Here is a 19,502-nt window from a genome sequence, read left to right on the forward strand (position 1 = left end):
ACTCTCTTTCACATGTACAGGCTCTCAATCATTCACATACATGCAATCTCTCACACACACTCACACACACACACACACAGGCCACCCCCCCGCGGCCCGGAAGAGGAAGTGGAGAGTATCGGGTGCGTGCGCGGCAAGAAGAGGCCACGCTAGTGTGCTCGGCATCGGCCCGAAGAAAAGAAGACTGCAGCACGGCTCGGAGGAAAATGAAGAGGTTCAACCGCGGCCGATGGGACTCCGCCTCCGCGAGGGCTGAAAATGAAGGAGGTTAGCGTTGGGAGGAGGCTGCTGCTGCCGCGAGTTCCCGGGGTGGGGGAGAGAGAGAGTGATTGAGCGCTCAATCACTCTCTCTCTCCCTCACCCCGGGAACTCGCGGCAGCAGCAGCCTCCTCCCAACGCTAACCTCCTTCATTTTCAGCCCTCGCGGAGGCGGAGTTCACTCTCTCTCTCCCCCACCCCGGGAACTCGCGGCAGCAGCAGCCTCCTCCCAACGCTAACCTCCTTCATTTTCAGCCCTCGCGGAGGCGGAGTCCCATCGGCCGCGGTTGAACCTCTTCATTTTCCTCCGAGCCGCGCTGCAGTCTTCTTTTCTTCGGGCCGATGCCGAGCGCACTAGTGTGGCCTCTTCTTGCCGCACACGCACCCGATACTCTCCACTTCCTCTTCCGGCCCGCGGGGGGGGGGGGGGGGGGGGAAGAAGAGAGCACGCCGGTGCCGCTGACTCCAGCTGTCCTGCCGCGTTCCGCCCGGGCTGACAGCATTTTAAGCCCGGGCGGAGGAGGACCGGGGAGCAGCTGGGTCAGCGGGAAAGTGTGGCGACACTTGTCTGCGAGCCAGATGCAGCCCTCAAAAGAGCCATATCTGGCTCGCGAGCCATGGGTTCCCGACCCCTGCATTATACTATCAAAAATTGACTATTGCAATTCGCTCCTTTTTGGCCTCCCAACCTCATCCATCAAACCCCTCCAAATGGTTCAAAACTCTGCAGCCAGAATCCTTACCAATACGAATAAAAGAGATCACATCACCCCCATACTCAAACTCCTCCACTGGCTACCAATTAAGCAAAGGATTCTCTATAAAGTGCACATAGCAATTCATAAATCCATTCACAATATATCCCCACTCCACCTAAGCACCCAACTACATCTTCACTCTTCATCTAGACCTATCAGAGGAGCATATAAAGGCACACTCTATGTACCCTCAACAAAATCCTCGCTTCAGAAACGTGCCATATCTTCAGCAGGCCCTGTTCAATGGAACGCGCTCCCGCCAGACATCCGTCTAGAGCTCTGCCACTCTTCATTCAAAAAGAAACTTAAAGCCTGGCTTTTCAGCCAAGCTTTTCCAGGACCATGAGCACGCTTTTCACCTCCAGCTAGTAAGAGCTCCTCTCCATCGCAATCCCCATGTTCTATACTACTACTTGACACTGTATCTAATACCTTCTGCAGAACACATGTGACATTTACAGTTATGCTTTATTTTATGATTTTGATGCTCAATGAGACCTGTTAGCTAAGATGTTTTCTTTATGTTCTTAAATTTTACAATGTTAATTTTTGAACTAGTTTACCCTGTTTCCAAGTTCCGATACCTTGTTCCATGTACCGCCTCTAGGCGAAATTTATGTTCTGTTTCAATGTAAACCGATGTGATCTGTATTTCATACAGGAACACCGGTATATAAAAATCTAAAAATAAATAAATAAATAATACAACAGGTGTGGATATTGTTTAAAAATACAATCTTAGAAGCGCAGTCCAGATGTATTCCATGCATTAAGAAAAATGGGAGGAAGGCAAAACGATTACTGGCACGGTTAAAAGGTGAGGTGAAACAGGCTATTTTAGCCCAAAAACAACCTCCAAAAATTGGAAGAAGGATCCATCTGAAGAAAATAGGAAAAAGTATAAGCATTGTCAAGTTAAGTGAAAACATTAATAAGGCAGGCTAAGAGAGAATTTGAAATGAAGTTGGTAACAGAGGCCAAAACTCATAATAAAAACTTTTAAAAATATATCCGAAGCAAGAAACCTGTGAGTGAGTCGGTTGAACACTTAGATCACCGAGGGGTTAAAGGGGCTCTTAGGGACGATAAGGCCATTGCAGAAAGACTAAATTAATTCTTTGCTTCTGTGTTTACTAATGAGGATGTTGGGGAGATACCAGTTCCAGAAATGGTTTTCAAGGGTGATGATTCAGATGAAGTGAATCAAATCACTGTTAACATGGAAGATGTAGTAGGCCAGACTAACAAGATAAAGAGTAGCAAATCACCTGGACCGGATGGTATACACCCCCGGGTTCTGAAGGAACTCAAAAATGAAATCTCACATCTATTAGTTAAAATTTGTAACCTATCATTAAAATCATCCATTGTACTTGAAGACTGCAGGGTGGTCAAAGTAACGCCAATATTTAAAAAGGGCTCCAGGGGCAATCCAGGAAACTATAGCCCAGTGAGCCTGACCTCAGTGTCAGGAAAAATAGTGGCAACTATTCTAAAGATCAAAATCAGCGCATATAGAAAGACATGGTTTAATGGAACATTGCATGGATTTACCCAAGGCAAGTCTTGCCTCACAAATCTGCTTCATTATTCAGAGTAGTTAAATCACAAGCAGATTGTGATAAATTGCAGAAGGACCTTGCGAGACTGGAAGACTGGGCATCCAAATGGCAGATGAAATTTAATGTGGACAAGTGGAAGGTGATGCATATAGGGAAAAATAATCCATGCTGTAGTTACATGATGTAATCTAGTTTTTGATTTATTTAACCTCTAACGATTTTATATTTTATAACCTCCTTAAATTTGGTTCTCCGCTGCTCTTCCTATATATGTTTCTATTGTTTTTTCTCCCTTAGTATCTTTCCCCCAACATCCCCCGCCTCTTCCCTTTTTTCTAGCCTGCCCCCCTCTCCCCTTCCCCGTTCATTGTAACTTTCATTCTTTCAGTTCATTGTAAACAGGCATGATGTGTTTCTCGAATGTCAGTAAATAAAAGTTAATAAATAAATAAATAAATAAATAAAAATAAATAAATGTTAGGTTCCATATTAGGAGCTACCACCTAGAAAAAAGATCTAGGCGTCATAGTAGATAATACATTGAAATCGTCAGCTCAGTGTGCTGAAGCAATAAAAAAAAACAATGTTAGGAATTATTAGGAAGGGAATGGTAAATAAAACGGAAAATGTCATAATGCCTCTGTATCGCTCCATGGTTAAATAGCATATGGAACTGTAAATAAGTTCCATATGCTAAATGTATCAAATGCACATGCCATGTAACATTGTATATTAGTTCATTTGCATATCTAATCCTAATCGAATGCAAATAGTTGTATCGCTGCTTTTTAACTATACTCTCTTATACTTGTGTATTCACCCAGTTACCCCCTCCCCTGTTCATTGTAATTTCCTTTCCTTCTCAGTTTTTTGTAAACCGACATGATGTGTCCTACGAATGCCGGTATAAAAAGTTTTTAAATAAAATAAATAAATAAAAAATGGTTAGACTGCACCTTGAGTACTAGGTACACTTCTGGTCGCCGCATCTCAAAATATATAGTTACAATGGAGAAGGTACAGAGAAGGGCGACCAAAATGATAAAAGGGATGGAACAGCTCCCTTATGAGGAAAGGCTAAAGAGTTTAGGGCTGTTCAGCTTGGAGAAGACACGGCTGAGGGGAGATATGACAGAGGTTTTTAATATCATGAAACGTCTAGAATGGGTAAATGTGAATCGGTTATTTACTCTTTCAGATAACTGAAGGACTAGGAGGCACTCCATGGGGTTAGCAAGTAGCACATTTAAAACTAATTAGAGAAAATTCTTTTTCACTCAACGCACAATTAAGCTCTGGATTTTGTTGCCAGAGGATGTGGTTAGTGCAGCTAGTGTAGCTGGGTTTAAAAAAGGTTTGGCTAAGTTCTTGGAGAAATCCATTAACTGCTATAAATCAATTTGACTTAGGGAATAGCCACTGCTATTACTGGCATCAGTAGCATGGGATCTACTTAGGGGTAGGTTTTAAAAGGGTTACGCACATAACCCTTTCAAAACTCCCCTGCGCGTGCCGAGCCTATTTTGCATAGGCTCGGTGGCGCGCACAAGCCCCGGGGCTTTGCTAGGGGGGGCGACGCGACATTCAGGGTGTTCCGGGGGGCATGTCACCGGCCCGTGGCATTTCGGGGGCGTGGCCAAGGCCTCCAAAATTGCTCCCGGGCTTTGGAATCGCGCGGCGGCGACCGATCGGAGCAGGAGTAACTTTCACGATAAAGGTAGGGGGGTGTAGATAGGGCTGGGGGGTGGGTTATGGAGGGGAAGGGAGGGGAAGGTGAGTGGAGGGAACGGGCAGTGCGCGCAGGGCTCGGCACGCAAGGTGCACAAATGTGCATCCCCTTGCGCGCGCCAACCCCGGATTTTATAAGATACGTACGTATCTTATAAAATACGGTGTGCTTTTGTTTGCGCCTGGTGCGCGAACAAAAGTATGCGCGGGCGTACATTTATAAAATCTACCCCTTAGTGTTTGGGTACTTGCAAGGTACTTTTAGCCTGGATTGGCCACTGTTGGAAACTGTGAAGGATTTCAAAGGGACGTGGGATAAATACTGTGGATCCATAAAGTCTAGAGGAAGTAAATGAATAAAAGAGGCTTGGGGGTGGCTTGCGGGAATGACAGCTACTACCTGGAGATTAATACCCTTATTCAATAAACATACTCACTATTAATGCGACTTCAACATTGCTCTATGGCAAGAGGAAATGTGGAAAAAAGGATTTGCATTCACAAAAAAGCGGGGGAGTAGCTTGCTTGTTGCAGCGGTTACTACCCCAAACCAAATAAGTCTGATACTTCACTTTCAATGCATATCCAGCATAGCTCTCTGCTTCAATGGCAGGAGGGAAAGAGGAAAAGAGGATTTATATTCAGGCAACAACCAACAAGAACTGAATTACATAGTCTGGGTAAACAAATAAGTATGGGTGTAGCTTGCTTGTTATGGCGGTTACTACCCCAAATCAATTAAGCTAGATACTTCACTTAGTTGCAGCTCCAGCACTGCTCTCTACATCAATGGTGGGGGTGGAAGGTAACTAGAATCAAAAAGTTACTAATAAGGGCCAAGAGTAACAGATAAGTATGAGAAAAAAAAAGTGTGAAAGCTTGCTGGGCAGACTGGATGGGCCGTTTGGTCTTCTTCTGCCGTCATTTCTATGTTTCTAGGATGCTGGGCTTGATGGACCCTTGGTCTGTCCCACTATGGGAATTTCTTATGTCCTTAAAAAAGGTTCTAGAGGTGATCCAGGAAATTACAGACTGGTGAACATGACATCAGCAGAGAAAACTTATCAAAACTGTTATAAAGAACAAAATTACTGAACATGTAGATAATCATAGTTTAATGGGCCAAAACCAACATGGGTTTAGCCAAATAAGTCTTGCCCCATTAATTTGCTACATATTTTTTGAAGGTGTGAATGAACATGTGGATAAAGGTGAAACAATACAGTGTATATGGACTTTCAGAAATCATTTGACAAAGTACCTGAAGAGAGACTCCTGAGGAAATTAAAAAGACATAAGAACATAATACTTGGCATATTGTGTCAGACCAAGTTCCATCAAGCCCAGTATCCTACTTCCAATAGAAGCCAAGACAAGTCACAAGTACCTGGCAGGATCCCAAGGGGTAGATAAGATTCCAAGCTGCTTATCCCAAGAATAAGCAGTGGATTTCAGCAAATCTGCCTTAATTGTTAATGGACTTTTCCTCCAGAAACTTGTCCAAACCTGTTTTAAACACATCTTCTGGCAACGAATTCCAGAGCTTAATTATGCGTTGAGTAAAAAAATATTTTCTTTTATTAGTTTTTAATGTATTACCTAGTTACTTCATTGTGTGTCCCCTGGGTTTTTGTACTTTTGAAAACATTAACAGATTAACTTTTATTCATTCTATTCCAACCTCTTTAGCCTTTTTTCATAGGGGAATTGTTCATTCCCCTTTATCATCTTGATTGCCCTTCTCTGTATCTTTTCTAATTCTGCTATATCTTTCTTGAGATAGGGTGACCAGAACTAAACACAATACTCAAGATGAGGTCGCACAATGGAGCTATACAGAGGCATAATATTCTCCATTTTAATTTCCATTCCTTTCCTAATAATCCCTAGCATTGTATTTGCTTTCTTGGCTGGTGCTGCACACCAAGGAGATTTCAACGTGGGGACTCCTAATGTGGAATCTTGCATTTTGTAGCTATAATTTGGGTTACTCTTCCCTAAGTGCATCACTTTGCACATGTCTACATTTAATTTCGTTTGCCATTTGAATGCCCAGTCTCCCAGTTTTGCAATGTCCTCTTGCAATTTCTCACAATCCTCTTCAGATTTGACAACTTTGAATAATTTTGTCTCATCAGCAAATATGATCACCTCACTTGTTCTCATTTCCAGGTCATTTATAAATATATTAAAAAGCATTTGTCTCAGAACAGATCTTTGGGGCACTCCATTATTCACTTTTTTCCATTTGGTAAATTTCCCATTTAGCCCTACTCTCTGTTTTCTATCTTTTAACTAGATGGCAATCTACAATAGGACACTTTCTAATTTCCTAAGTCTCTCGTGAGGGACTTTGTCAAATGCTTTCTGGAAATCCAGATATACTATATCAACTGGCTCACCTTTATCCACACATTTTCTGCCCTCAAAAAAAGTAGCAAATTTGTGAGGCAAGACTTCCTTGGTTAAATCCATGTTTGCTTTTTCCCATTAAACTATGGCTATCTATATGTTCAGCAATTTCGTTCTTTATGAAAGTTTCTACCATTTTGCCTGGCACAGACAGACTCACAGATCTGTAATTTGTTGGATCATTCCTTGATCCTTTTTAAAAAATTGACGTTACATTGGCAACCCTCCAGTCTTCAGGTACCATAGATGTTTATTGATAGTTTACAAATTTCCAATAGCAGGTCTGTAATTTCTCAGTTTTTTCAGCACTCTGGGATGTATACCATCTAATCCAGGTTATTTGCTACTCTTTAGTTTGTCAGTTTGCTCTAGTACATCTTCCAGGTTCACTGAGATTTGTTTCAGTTCCTCTGAATAACCACCTTTGAATACCATTTCTGGCGTGGGTATATCTCTTACATCTTCCTCAGTGAATACTGAAGCAAAGAATCCATTTAGTCTCCCTGCTATGGCTTTGTCATCCCTAAGGGCTCCTTTTGCCCCTTGATCATCTAATGGACCAAATGACTCTCTCTCTGGCTTTTTACCTCAAATGTACCTGGGATAGGAGGCAATGTTCTATTGTGGATTGAGAACTGGTTAAAAGATAGAAAACAGAGAATCAGGCTAAATGGTCAATTTTCTCACTGGAGAAAGGTGACTAGTGGTGTGCCCAGGGATCTGTACTGGGACTGCTGCTGTTTAACATTTATAAATGACCTAGGGAAGGGAATAACGAGCGAGATGGTCAAATATGCTGATACAAAATTATTCAAAATTGTTCAATCACAAGAGGACTGTGAGAAATTGCAAAATGACCTTGCGAGACTGAGCGTCCAAATGGAAGATGGCATTTAATGTGGATAAGGGCTAACTGATGCATACAGGGAAGAGGTACCAAATTATAGCTATATGATACAAGGTTCCACACTTTGGCAGTCAGCACCCAGGAAAAAAAAATCTAGGCGTCATCGTGAATAAAAGGTTGAAATCCTCTGTGGCAGCAGCTAAAAAGCAAATAGAATGCTAGGAATTATTAGGAAAAGAATAGAAAATAAAACAGAAAATATCATATTGTCTCTATCACTTCATAGTGCAACCGCACCTTGAATTCTGTATGCAGTTCTGGTCACCGCATCTCATAAAAGATATAGTGGAATCAGAAAATGTACAGAGAAGAGTGACCAAAATAATAAAGGGAATGGAATGATTCCCCTATGAGGAAAGACTAAAGAGGTTAGGGCTGTTCACCTTGGAGAAGAGAAGACTGGGGGAAGATAAGACAGAGATGTTACGCTTTCAAAAAGTACAAAGAATAGCAGATATGCAAAGAAGTTACTAGGTGATACATCTAAGACAAATAGGAGAAAATACTTTACCCAATTCATAAGTAAACTCTGGAATTTGTCGTCAGATGGTAAAAGCTATTAGAACAGCTGGGTTTAAAAAAAGATTTGGACAAGTTCCTAGAAGAAAAATCCATAAATCATGAAGGTGGGCTTCTGGAAATTCACTGCTTATCCTGGGATAAGCAGCATGGAATCTACTGAACTTAGGAATCCTGCCAGGTACTTGTGACCTGGATTGGCCACTCTTGGAAACAGGATGCTGGGCTTGATGGACCTTTGGTCTGACCCAGCATGGCAAAACATGTTCCTATGATTTTTTTTACCACACCCCCCCAAATAAATAAATAAAAGCTGCATTTGCACCTATTAAGAAAACATTGCGACAACATGGCCACAAGAATGCCCTTACCAAGTGAAGCTTAAGGCTTTGAATGGGGTGAGATTGTTTTTATTCTCCTGGGGAAGCTCAATGCTTCCTGGATAAGCTGCTGATCGCATCCGCCAAAGCCAATGCTAACAGTAGCAGTGACAGCGACTAAGGCCCATTGTGCACATATACATTAGTGTCATAGTTTAACTTGCTTTGCCTCCATTTGGGAAGCCTGATCAACAGTGACTGTGCAATGCCCCCTGAATTCCTGCAAATCAATTAGGAGACTGGATGTTTGGTTGTTTGTGTTAACAAATGTGATTGAAGTTGACATTGATACTTGCAGGCAACTTGGCCCATCTCTGGTAGTAGGAACAGTAGACAATTTTTTTGTTCTATTTTTTTCAGTTATATCGACGGAGTGAACTTTATTCTTTTCTTGCAGACAATATTTGGGGAGAGTTTGTAGTGGCTTAGGGGGAAGGGCTGGGGTGGATAGGGGTGGGAGAGTTCGAAGGGCAGAGCACAGGTCCAAAGGATACTTCTGTTTGGGCGGCATGCCAAGGGTAGCTGTTGGGGGTATAGCTTTAATAAGTGGCATAGGGTGTGGGAGGATTGGATCAGGGGGTTGGCAACTGAAGTGTGCTTGTCAGACTTCTCTCTTATCCCAAGGTGGGGAAGGGAGGAGAGTAGTTGTTTGGGGGGGGGGGGGGGGGGGTGTTGAGTGAGAGTTTAAATGTTTAAAATGCAGATACAAATCTTGGCTTTTGTATGGATTTAACTTTCATAGCTCTCCAGCTCATTTTAGCATTACAGGCTGCTACATTTTGTCTTGATATATTTGGTTAATGGCTAATTTACAGGTTAACTTTACTTCATTAAATATGAGAGGTATTGCATTCCTCATAAAATGTAAGAGAATTTTTCAATTTCTCAAATGTAAAACACAGGAGGCATTGCTGCAAAAGACACATCTCACAGATAAGGAACATGAAAAACTCCTTAGGGAACAAAGAGGGGGCTAATTCCAAGAGCAGGGGCTATATATATTAATACATCAATCCTTGCCACTGAAGGTAAACAAAGTCGTTGAAGATTCTGAGGTGAGATTTTTTATTCTAAAGTAGAATGTATCTATATTCATGTATATAGACCTAACAGAGATTGGGGACAATATTTCTAGTCCCATTAAAGTTGTGGGGAACTGGAATATCTGTCTGGACCCTTTGATAGACAAATCCTATCGGGTAAAGGGGGTTGTGGAATATAATAAAGGCCTCAATCATTGGGTCTGGTGGACATTTGGAAGCAAGATACTCTAGTAGTAGAGATTTTACTTATTTTTCCACTCTGCTAACTCATACAGCTGCCTAGATTTTTTTTTCTTTGCCACGAAAGATTGGTAGGGAAGGGGTTAACAGTTGATATGACGCACTGCCATATTTCAAATCCCAGTCCTATAGGACTGACAAATTTTCAGTCACTGGGTGGAGGGGCACATGATTAGCAGTTCTTGGCAGAGAAGATTTTGAGGGCATTTGAGATTCATTCCATAGAAACCTATAATGTAGTGGTGTTGTGGGAGATGCTGAATTCAGTTTTAAAAGGTCAAATTATTAGCTTTACTAGTCATCTGAAAAGAGACAGGCTTGCTAAATAAGGATGTTTGGAAAAGAAAATAAAGGACCTGAAAAGTAGACATAAGCATTACTGCTCTAAATTGATATAGAAACTGTTACAGAACCTTAGACAGAACAAAGTAGACAAGTTGTTGGCTTGGATGTTGAGGAAGAATCATCGGGGTACTCTGGTCACAAGAATTAGACATAGGGATGGGAAGGTGATCCATAATTTGTGGGAGATTAATGAGCTATTCAAATCTTTCTACTCCAATTTATATTCCGGTGCGGTCTCCTGTGTTCAAGAAGTGAAAGACACAATTTGAGTAAAGAACATTTGCCCAAAGTCTCAGTAGAGCAGAATAAAAGGCTGAGGGCTACCATTTCACTTCTTGAGCTACAGAAGGCAGTTCAGCCCATTCTTAAAGGTAAATGTCCTGGCCCAAATGGTTTTTACCTGCATTTCTATTAAAAAAAAAAAAAAAGCCAGACCTTGGGCCTTGAATCCTCAAGACTTGAATATCTGAGAGGGCATCCCTATTCTCACCACAGATTAAAAGACGTCACCACAGTTATTAATAAGAAATGCAGGGATGAGTTGGATCCCACCTCTTAACAACCTACCTCCCTTTTAAACACCGATATGAAGATTCTGGCTAAGGGGCTACAGTTAAAATTGAAGAAGGTTGTGGGGGCCTAATGGTTAGAGATGATCAGCCAAGGTTTATTAAAGACCGCCTCTCAACAGCTAACACTAGGAGAGCTTTTAATATAATTTCCCTGGCAAGATAGCATACATTTAAGGGGGCACTCCATGAAGTTAGAATGGGGCACATTTAAAACTAATCGGAGAAAGTTCTTTTTTACTCAACGCACAATTAAACTCTGGAATTTGTTGCCAGAGGATGTGGTTAGTGCAGTTAGTATAGCTGTGTTTAAAAAAGGATTGGATAAGTTCTTGGAGGAGAAGTCCATTACCTGCTATTAAGTTCACTTAGAGAATAGCCACTGCCATTAGCAATGGTAACATGGAATAGACTTAGTTTTTGGGTACTTGCCAGGTTTTTATGGCCTGGATTGGCCACTGTTGGAAACAGGATGCTGGGCTTGATGGACCCTTGGTCTGACCCAGTATGGCATTTTCTTATGTTCTTAAGGCTTGTTTCTGATGCTGGATGCTGAAAAGACCTTTGATAGGCTATGGTGGTTGTTTACATTTGCAGCAGTTAGGTGTTTTGATCTGGACATGGGATTACTGAATTAAGATATTGTATACTCATCCTATGGGCAAGGCACTATAGGGTCACATTCTAGACCCTTTGATATCCGAAAGGGAACTGAACACAGGTGCCCCTTATCCCCTTTATTGTTTGATTTGGCTATTGTCAAGATCAAAATCATAGAGCATATAGAAAGACATGGTTTAATGGAACACAGTCAACATGGATTTACCCAAGGGAAGTCTTGCCTAACAAATCTGCTTCATTTTTTTTTGAAGGGGTTAATAAACATGTGGATAAAGGTGAAACGGTAGATGTAGTGTATTTGGATTTTCAGAAGGCATTTGACAAAGTTCCTCATGAGAGGCTTCTAAGAAAACTAAAAAGTCATGGGATAGGAGGCGATGTCCTTTAGTGGATTACAAACTGGTTAAAAGATAGGAAACAGAGTAGGATTAAATGGTCAATTTTCTCAGTGGAAAGGGCAAACAATGGAGTGCTTCACGGATCTGTACTTGGACCGGTGCTTTTCAATATATATATAAATGATCTGGAAAGGAATACGACGAGTGAGGTTATCAAATTTGTAGATGATACAAAATTATTCAGATTAGTTAAATCACAAGTGGATTGTGATACATTACAGGAGGACCTTGCAAGACTGGAAGATTGGGCATCCAAATGGCAGATGAAATTTAATGTGGACAAGTGCAAGGTGTTACATATAGGGAAAAATAACCCTTGCTGTATTTACACAATGTTAGGTTCCATATTAGGAACTACCACCCAGGAAAAAGATCTAGGCATCATAGTGGATAATACTTTAAAATCGTCGGGTCGCCAATAAAAATTATTCTGAAAAAAAAAAAATCGTCGGGTCAGTGTGCTGCAGCAGTCAAAAAAGCAAATAGAATGTTAAGAATTATTAGGAAGGGAATGGTTAATAGAACGGAAAATGTCATAATGCCTCTGTATCGCTCCATGGTGAGACCGCACCTTGAATACTGTGTACAATTCTGGTCGCCGCATCTCAAAAAAGATATAGTTGCGATGGAGAAGGTACAGAGAAGGGCAGCCAAAATGATAAAGGGGATGGAACAGCTCCCCTATGAGGAAAGGCTGAAGAGGTTAGGGCTGTTCAGCTTGGAGAAGAGACGGCTGAGGGGGGATATGATAGAGGTCTTTAAGATCATGAGAGGTCTTGAACGAGTAGATGTGACTCGGTTATTTACACTTTCGAATAATAGAAGGACTAGGGGGCATTCCATGAAGTTAGCAAGTAACACATTTAAGACTAATCGGACAAAATTCTTTTTCACTCAACGCACAATAAAGCTCTGGAATTTGTTGCCAGAGGATGTGGTTAGTGCAGTTAGTGTAGCTGGGTTCAAAAAAGGTTTGGATAAGTTCTTGGAGAAGTCCATTAATGGCTATTAATCAATTTTACTTAGGGAATAGCCACTGCTATTAATTGCATCAGTAGCATGGGATCTTCTTAGTGTTTGGGTAATTGCCAGGTTCTTGTGGCCTAGTTTTGGCCTCTGTTGGAAACAGGATGCTGGGCTTGATGGACCCTTGGTCTGACCCAGCATGGCAATTCCTTATGTTCTTAATTATTAGGAAGGGAATGGTTAATAAAATGGAAAATGTCATAATGCCTCTATATCGCTCCATGGTGATACCGTACCTTGAATACTGTGTACAATTCTGGTCGCCGCATCTCAAAAAAGATATAGTTGCGATGGAGAAGGTACAGAGAAGGGCAACCAAAATGATAAAGGGGATGGAACAGCTCCCCTATGAGGAAAGGCTGAAGAGGTTAGGGCTGTTCAGCTTGGAGAAGAGACGGCTGAGGGGGGATATGATAGAGGTCTTTAAGATCATGAGAGGTCTTGAATGAGTAGATGTGACTCGGTTATTTACACTTTCGAATAATAGAAGGACTAGGGGGCATTCCATGAAGTTAGCAAGTAACACATTTAAGACTAATCGGACAAAATTCTTTTTCACTCAACGCACAATAAAGCTCTGGAATTTGTTGCCAGAGGATGTGGTTAGTGCAGTTAGTGTAGCTGGGTTCAAAAAAGGTTTGGATAAGTTCTTGGAGAAGTCCATTAACGGCTATTATTCAAGTTTACTTAGGGAATAGCCACTGCTATTAATTGCACCAGTAGCATGGGATCTTCTTAGTGTTTGGGTAATTGCAAGGTTCTTGCGGCCTGGTTTGGCCTCATTTGGAAACAGGATACTGGGCTTGATGGACCCTTGGTCTGACCCAGCATGACAATTTCTTATGTTCTTATAGAAGTGTTGGCACAGGCAATTTGCTCTTGACGCTGAGATTACAGGCTTTCAATGTAATCGTGTATCTCAAAATTTCATTACATGCGGATGACATATTGTTTCTCACAAATTTGAAAAAAATCTGCTCCCAAGCTCTTGTAAGTTCTAGATGAATACAGCAGAGCATCTGGTTACAGGATTAACTACAAAAATGTCTGAACTGTTTTGTATGGGGGAGGGTTTAGAAAGATTATTTCCCTTATATTTCTGCTCCATTTTTTTTGAAGAGGTTAATAAACATGTGGATAAAGGTGAGCCGTAAATATGTTTCACCATTTTCAGAAGGTGTTTGACAAAGTCCCCCAAGAGAAGCTTCTAAGAAAATTTAAAAAGTCATGAGATAGGAGCCAATGTACTTTTGTGGATTGGAAACTGGTTAAAAGACAGGATTAAATGGTCATTTTTCGCAATGGAGAGAAGTAAACAGTGGAATGCCTCAGGGATCTGTACTTGGACCAGTAATTTTTAATATATTTATAAATGATCTGTGAGATGATCAAATTTGCAGATGACAAAATTATTCAGAGTAGTTGAGAACATAAGAAATTGCCATGCTGGGTCAGACCAAGGGTCCATCAAGCCCAGTAAGCTAAATAAGTTTAACTGCAGGTGGATGGTGATAAATTGCAGGAGGACCTTGTGAGACTGGAAGATTGGGAGTTCAAATGGTAGATGAAATTTAATGTAGACAGGTGCAATGTGATGCATATAGGGAAAAATAACTCATGCTGTAGTTACACAATGTTAGGTTTCATGTTAGAAGTTACCACCCATGAAAAAGATTTAGGCTTCATAGTGGACAATACATTGAAATCATAGGCTTAGTGTGCTGTGGTGGTTCAAAAAGCAAACATTGTTAAGAATTATTAGGAAGGGAATGGTGAATAAACTTGGGGGGTATGTCAATGCCTCTGTATCACTTCATTGCGAGATTGCACCTTGAACATTGTGCTAAATTCTGGTCGCCACATTAAAAAGAAAATATATATATTGATGCCTGGAGAAGGTACAGAGAAGGCAACTAAAATGATAAAGGGGAAGGAACAACTCTCCTATGAGGAAAGGCTAAAGAGGTTAGGGTTGTTCAGCTTGGAGAAAAGACAGCTGAGAAGGGATATGATGGATACCTATAAAATCATGAGAGGACTAGAATGGATTCTTGTAAATCAGTTTACTTTTTCAGATAATATAAGGACTAGGGGGCATGCCATTAAGTTTACAAGCAGCACATTTATAACAAATCAAAGAAAATTCTCTCTCTCAATGCATAATTAAGCCCTAGAATTCTTTGTTAGAGGATGTGATTAAAGCAGTTAGTTTGTCTGAGTTTAAAAAAAAATTTTTGGAGAAGTTTCTGGAAGAGAAATCCATAAACTACTATTAGTCAAGTTGACTTAGGAAACAGCCACTGCTTATTACTGACATTAGTAGCATGGGATGTATTTAATGTTTGGGTACTTGCCAGGTACCGTGTTATCCTGAATTGTCCATTGTTGGACACAGGATGCCAGACTTGATGGACTTTCAGTCTGACCCAGTATGGCAACTTATGTTCCTGCCTGCATATCCCATTTTAAACATGCCCATAATGGTTTCTGTTACTTGGGGGTGGGGGTGAGTTTATATCCAAAAACTGATCTGCTTTATATAGTGCTAATTACTTACCTGTACAGATGGGATGATTTGTAATCCTGGGTGGAAAGGAGAGGTCCTGAAAATTAACGTTACCCAGACTAATTTACTTATTTTAGCGCTTTTCTTTAACACTAACCATGAGCTTTCTTTACTAATTTAAATGGGCCTGTTTCTTGGTTAGCATACATATACTCCTCAGTTAAAATTCCTATGGAGGACTAAATGAAGTGGAGGAATGGCACTACCTATCTTGGTACAAGTATTATTGGGCTGTTAGATTGATCTATTGGCTGAACAAGGATTATGCACAACCATGGTTTTCCCTGGAGGTTGATACAGCGGAGGGGATTGATTTATCTTTGCTATTATTTCTATCCTCTTCCACAGCACAGATCTGGTGGGTATTTTGGTTTTGCTCCATCTTTGCACATACTGTTAAGACTTGAAGAGCCTTAGGCAAGCACTTAGGTATCCCTACGGGGCCACTCTTGAACATACTATTGAAGGACAACCCTAGCATATCGACTGCAATTTTTTATCAGGATATGGGGGACTGGGGGAATTTTGAACTGTGGTTCCTGGGATAACTGTGGAATGATAAGGGTTGAATCCCTTTCAAAATGCTGTGGCAGGTGTTTGGCCTCTGTGAAGGGTCCTGTGAAATTTATAAGATCATCGGCAAGTTAAATGTAAGACATTGATAAGACAGGCTAAGAGAGAATTTGAAAAGAAGTTGGCTGTAGAGGCAAAAACTCACAGTAAAAACTTTTTAAAATATATCCGAAGCAGAAAGCCTGTGAGGGAGTCAGTTGGACCGTTAGATGATCGAGGGGTTAAAGGGGCACTTAGAGAAGAGAAGGCCATCGCGGAAAGATTAAATGATTTCTTTGCTTCGGTGTTTACTGAAGAGGATGTTGGGGAGGTACCCGTAATGGAGAAGGTTTTCATGGGTAATGATTCAGATGGACTGAATCAAATCACGGTGAACCTAGAAGATGTGATAGGCCTGATTGACAAACTGAAGAGCAGTAAATCACCTGGACCGGACGGTATACACCCCCGAGTTCTGAAGGAACTAAAAAATGAAATTTCAGACCTATTAGTAAAAATTTGTAACTTATCATTAAAATCATCCATTGTACCTGAAGACTGGAGGATAGCAAATTTAACCCCAATATTTAAAAAGGGCTCCAGGGGCGATCCGGGAAACTACAGACCGGTTAGCCTGACTTCAGTGCCAGGAAAAATAGTGGAAAGTGTTCTAAACATCAAAATTACAGAACATATAGAAAAACATGGTTTAATGGAACAAAGTCAGCATGGCTTTACCCAGGGCAAGTCTTGCCTCACAAATCTGCTTAACTTTTTTGAAGGAGTCAATAAACATGTGGATAAAGGTGAACCGGTAGATATAGTATACTTGGATTTTCAGAAGGCGTTTGACAAAGTTCCTCATGAGAGGCTTCTAGGAAAAGTAAAAAGTCATGGGATAGGTGGCGATGTCCTTTCGTGGATTGCAAACTGGCTAAAAGACAGGAAACAGAGAGTAAGATTAAATGGGCAATTTTCTCAGTGGAAGGGAGTGGACAGTGGAGTGCCTCAGGGATCTGTATCGGGACCCTTACTTTTCAATATATTTATAAATGATCTGGAAAGAAATACGACGAGTGAGATAATCAAATTTGCAGATGACACAAAATTGTTCAGAGTAGTTAAATCACAAGCAGATTGTGATAAATTGCAGGAAGACCTTGTGAGACTGGAAAATTGGGCATCCAAATGGCAGATGAAATTTAATGTGGATAAGTGCAAGGTGATGCATATAGGGAAAAATAACCCATGCTATAATTACACAATGTTGGGTTCCATATTAGGTGCTACAACCCAAGAAAGAGATCTAGGTGTCATAGTGGATAACACATTGAAATTGTCGGTACAGTGTGCTGCGGCAGTCAAAAAAGCAAACAGAATGTTGGGAATTATTAGAAAGGGAATGGTGAATAAAACGGAAAATGTCATAATGCCTCTGTATCGCTCCATGGTGAGACCGCACCTTGAATACTGTGTACAATTCTGGTCGCCGCATCTCAAAAAAGATATAATTGCGATGGAGAAGGTACAGAGAAGGGCTACCAAAAATATAAGGGGAATGGAACAACTCCTCTATGAGGAAAGACTAAAGAGGTTAGGACTTTTCAACTTGGAGAAGAGATGACTGAGGGGGGATATGATAGAGGTGTTTAAAATCATGAGAGGTCTAGAACGGGTAGATGTGAATCGGTTATTTACTCTTTCGGATAGTAGAAAGACTAGGGGGCACTCCATGAAGTTAGCATTGGGCACATTTAAAACTAATCGGAGAAAGTTCTTTTTCACTCAACGCACAATTAAACTCTGGAATTTGTTGCCAGAGGATTTGGTTAGTGCAGTTAGTATAGCTGTGTTTAAAAAAGGATTGGATAAGTTCTTGGAGGAGAAGTCCATTACCTGCTATTAAGTTCACTTAGAGAATAGCCACTGCCATTAGCAATGGTAACATGGAATAGACTTAGTTTTTGGGTACTTGCCAGGTTCTTATGGCTTGGATTGGCCACTGTTGGAAACAGGATGCTGGGCTTGATGGACCCTTGGTCTGACCCAATATGGCATTTTCTTATGTTCTTATGTTCTTGCAAGGGCTGAAGAGGTATTAAAGATTTGGAAAATATTACCTTGAGTAGAGCAGGTGCTGCTTTTTTGGCAGATGAAGGGTTCAAGATAATTTCCCCTTTGTACCGGGCTATTACACTTATGCAGCAAGAATAGGAACCATGGATGGCCCTAGTGTCACAGTAGAATGAAGATTTAAGACTGAATCTTAATGAGGAGGATTGGAAGAAAATCTGGAAAGCTACACAAAATATATTTGTAGTAAATGGGCAGAGTTATATACAAACTTGTGCTCAGAAGCTAAAGATGTCCTCTATCTTCTAAATTTTGCTGGGGGAGGAAGGCTCCTATATTCATGTTTGGTGGTCCTGTGCGCCTGTATAAGATTTATGGATAAAGGATGAATCAAAGGTTAATATTATTTTGGATCTCCAAATAAAGCCTCCCTCCCCCCAGGGGTTATGGCTAGCTGCAACTTTAAATTCTTAGCAAACCAAGACTAACCATCTTACAGCTTGCTTCACAAGTGACTTATTGGAAAGTCTATACATTTGGTGACGTACTGACAAACGGTACATGAGATTGCACTAACTGAGAAGTTGACCATTGCTTTACGTAAGAATGTGGCTATATATGACAACATTTGGGGTAAATATTGGGCTTATGTAGTAGGTATGAAATAGTTGTTATTTTTCTCCTATATGATTGTGGGAAGTGATATTCTTTATGTCTATTGCTCCTATTCTGCCAGCATGGACGCTATTAACTATTTAGAGCTGATTTGTTCTCCCTGCATTTGGATATTAATTGCATCCATTTTCCACTGGCGATGCTAAGTATCTGCCTGTTTCTTAAATGAGATTTTTAACTCTTTGTTACATTGACTATAATTAACTATTGACTATGGAAACCATGCTTTACGAAATTCATTTCTATAGAGGAAATGAGTTGAAAACGAACATGAGTTTGAAGGGGTCGGATTGGGAACAACTGTTTATGTAAAATGTCACTAAATGTTCTCATTTTCTCATGTTGATTCAGCCTAAACACTAATAGATAGCTAGCATTTTAGTCAATATTTTATCAAAGAATGCTTGGCAGCTGGACTGAAAACAACCACAAAGGCAACTTCAATTTGTCACCACTTTAAAATTTAACAGATGTTTTCCATAACCACAACTGCCTGCTTAATTTGTCTCTGCAAGGTGACTTATTACCATTTACCTAAAAGAAGAAAAAAGTTCTCTACTTTCTTTCCAGCATGGTTCTTTTTCACAGCTGGTAAGGTGAATCAGAGATGCAAACATGTAAGTGCTCCAGTGTGATATGTCTGCAATGACAAAATGTGAAACTTAAAAGACAGATGGTCAACAATTGTCCTGCTCTACACTGTTTAGTATTTTGTTACATGATGGGGTAAGTCGAGGATTTTTTCCCATGGGCACAAAATAAGAGGAATAAATCCTTAGAAAATTGGGTCAATATATTATACAGGCTTCAACAAAAGAAAACATGTCTCAGAACCACTTTGTAAAGTAATGCAAAAGAAAGATGAGAACT

At 40.6% G+C, this 19,502-nt stretch overlaps 1 protein-coding gene across 7 annotated transcripts in view; it reads right to left on the reverse strand.

Annotated features, from left to right (window-relative positions):
• Positions 1-19,502, reverse strand: part of SLC39A10 (solute carrier family 39 member 10) — a 314,976-nt gene that overhangs the window by 73,480 nt on the left and 221,994 nt on the right. The window contains exons 9-10 of one of the 7 annotated variants that reach the window (XM_029606078.1): positions 19,167-19,272; positions 18,200-18,318 (exon numbers count right to left, since the gene is read on the reverse strand). The exons of 5 other annotated variants lie outside the window; for them this stretch is intronic. In XM_029606078.1, coding sequence (XP_029461938.1) covers positions 18,243-18,318; positions 19,167-19,272 — 182 coding nt within the window. In that variant the 3' untranslated portion in view covers positions 18,200-18,242. Of the gene's footprint in view, positions 1-18,199; positions 18,319-19,166; positions 19,273-19,502 lie in introns of those variants that run through there. One more of the 7 variants, XM_029606080.1, reaches the window with a different exon arrangement.

Source organism: Rhinatrema bivittatum, chromosome 6, assembly GCF_901001135.1.
Source record: "Rhinatrema bivittatum chromosome 6, aRhiBiv1.1, whole genome shotgun sequence".
In the NCBI taxonomy this organism is placed as follows: Eukaryota; Metazoa; Chordata; class Amphibia; order Gymnophiona; family Rhinatrematidae; genus Rhinatrema; species Rhinatrema bivittatum.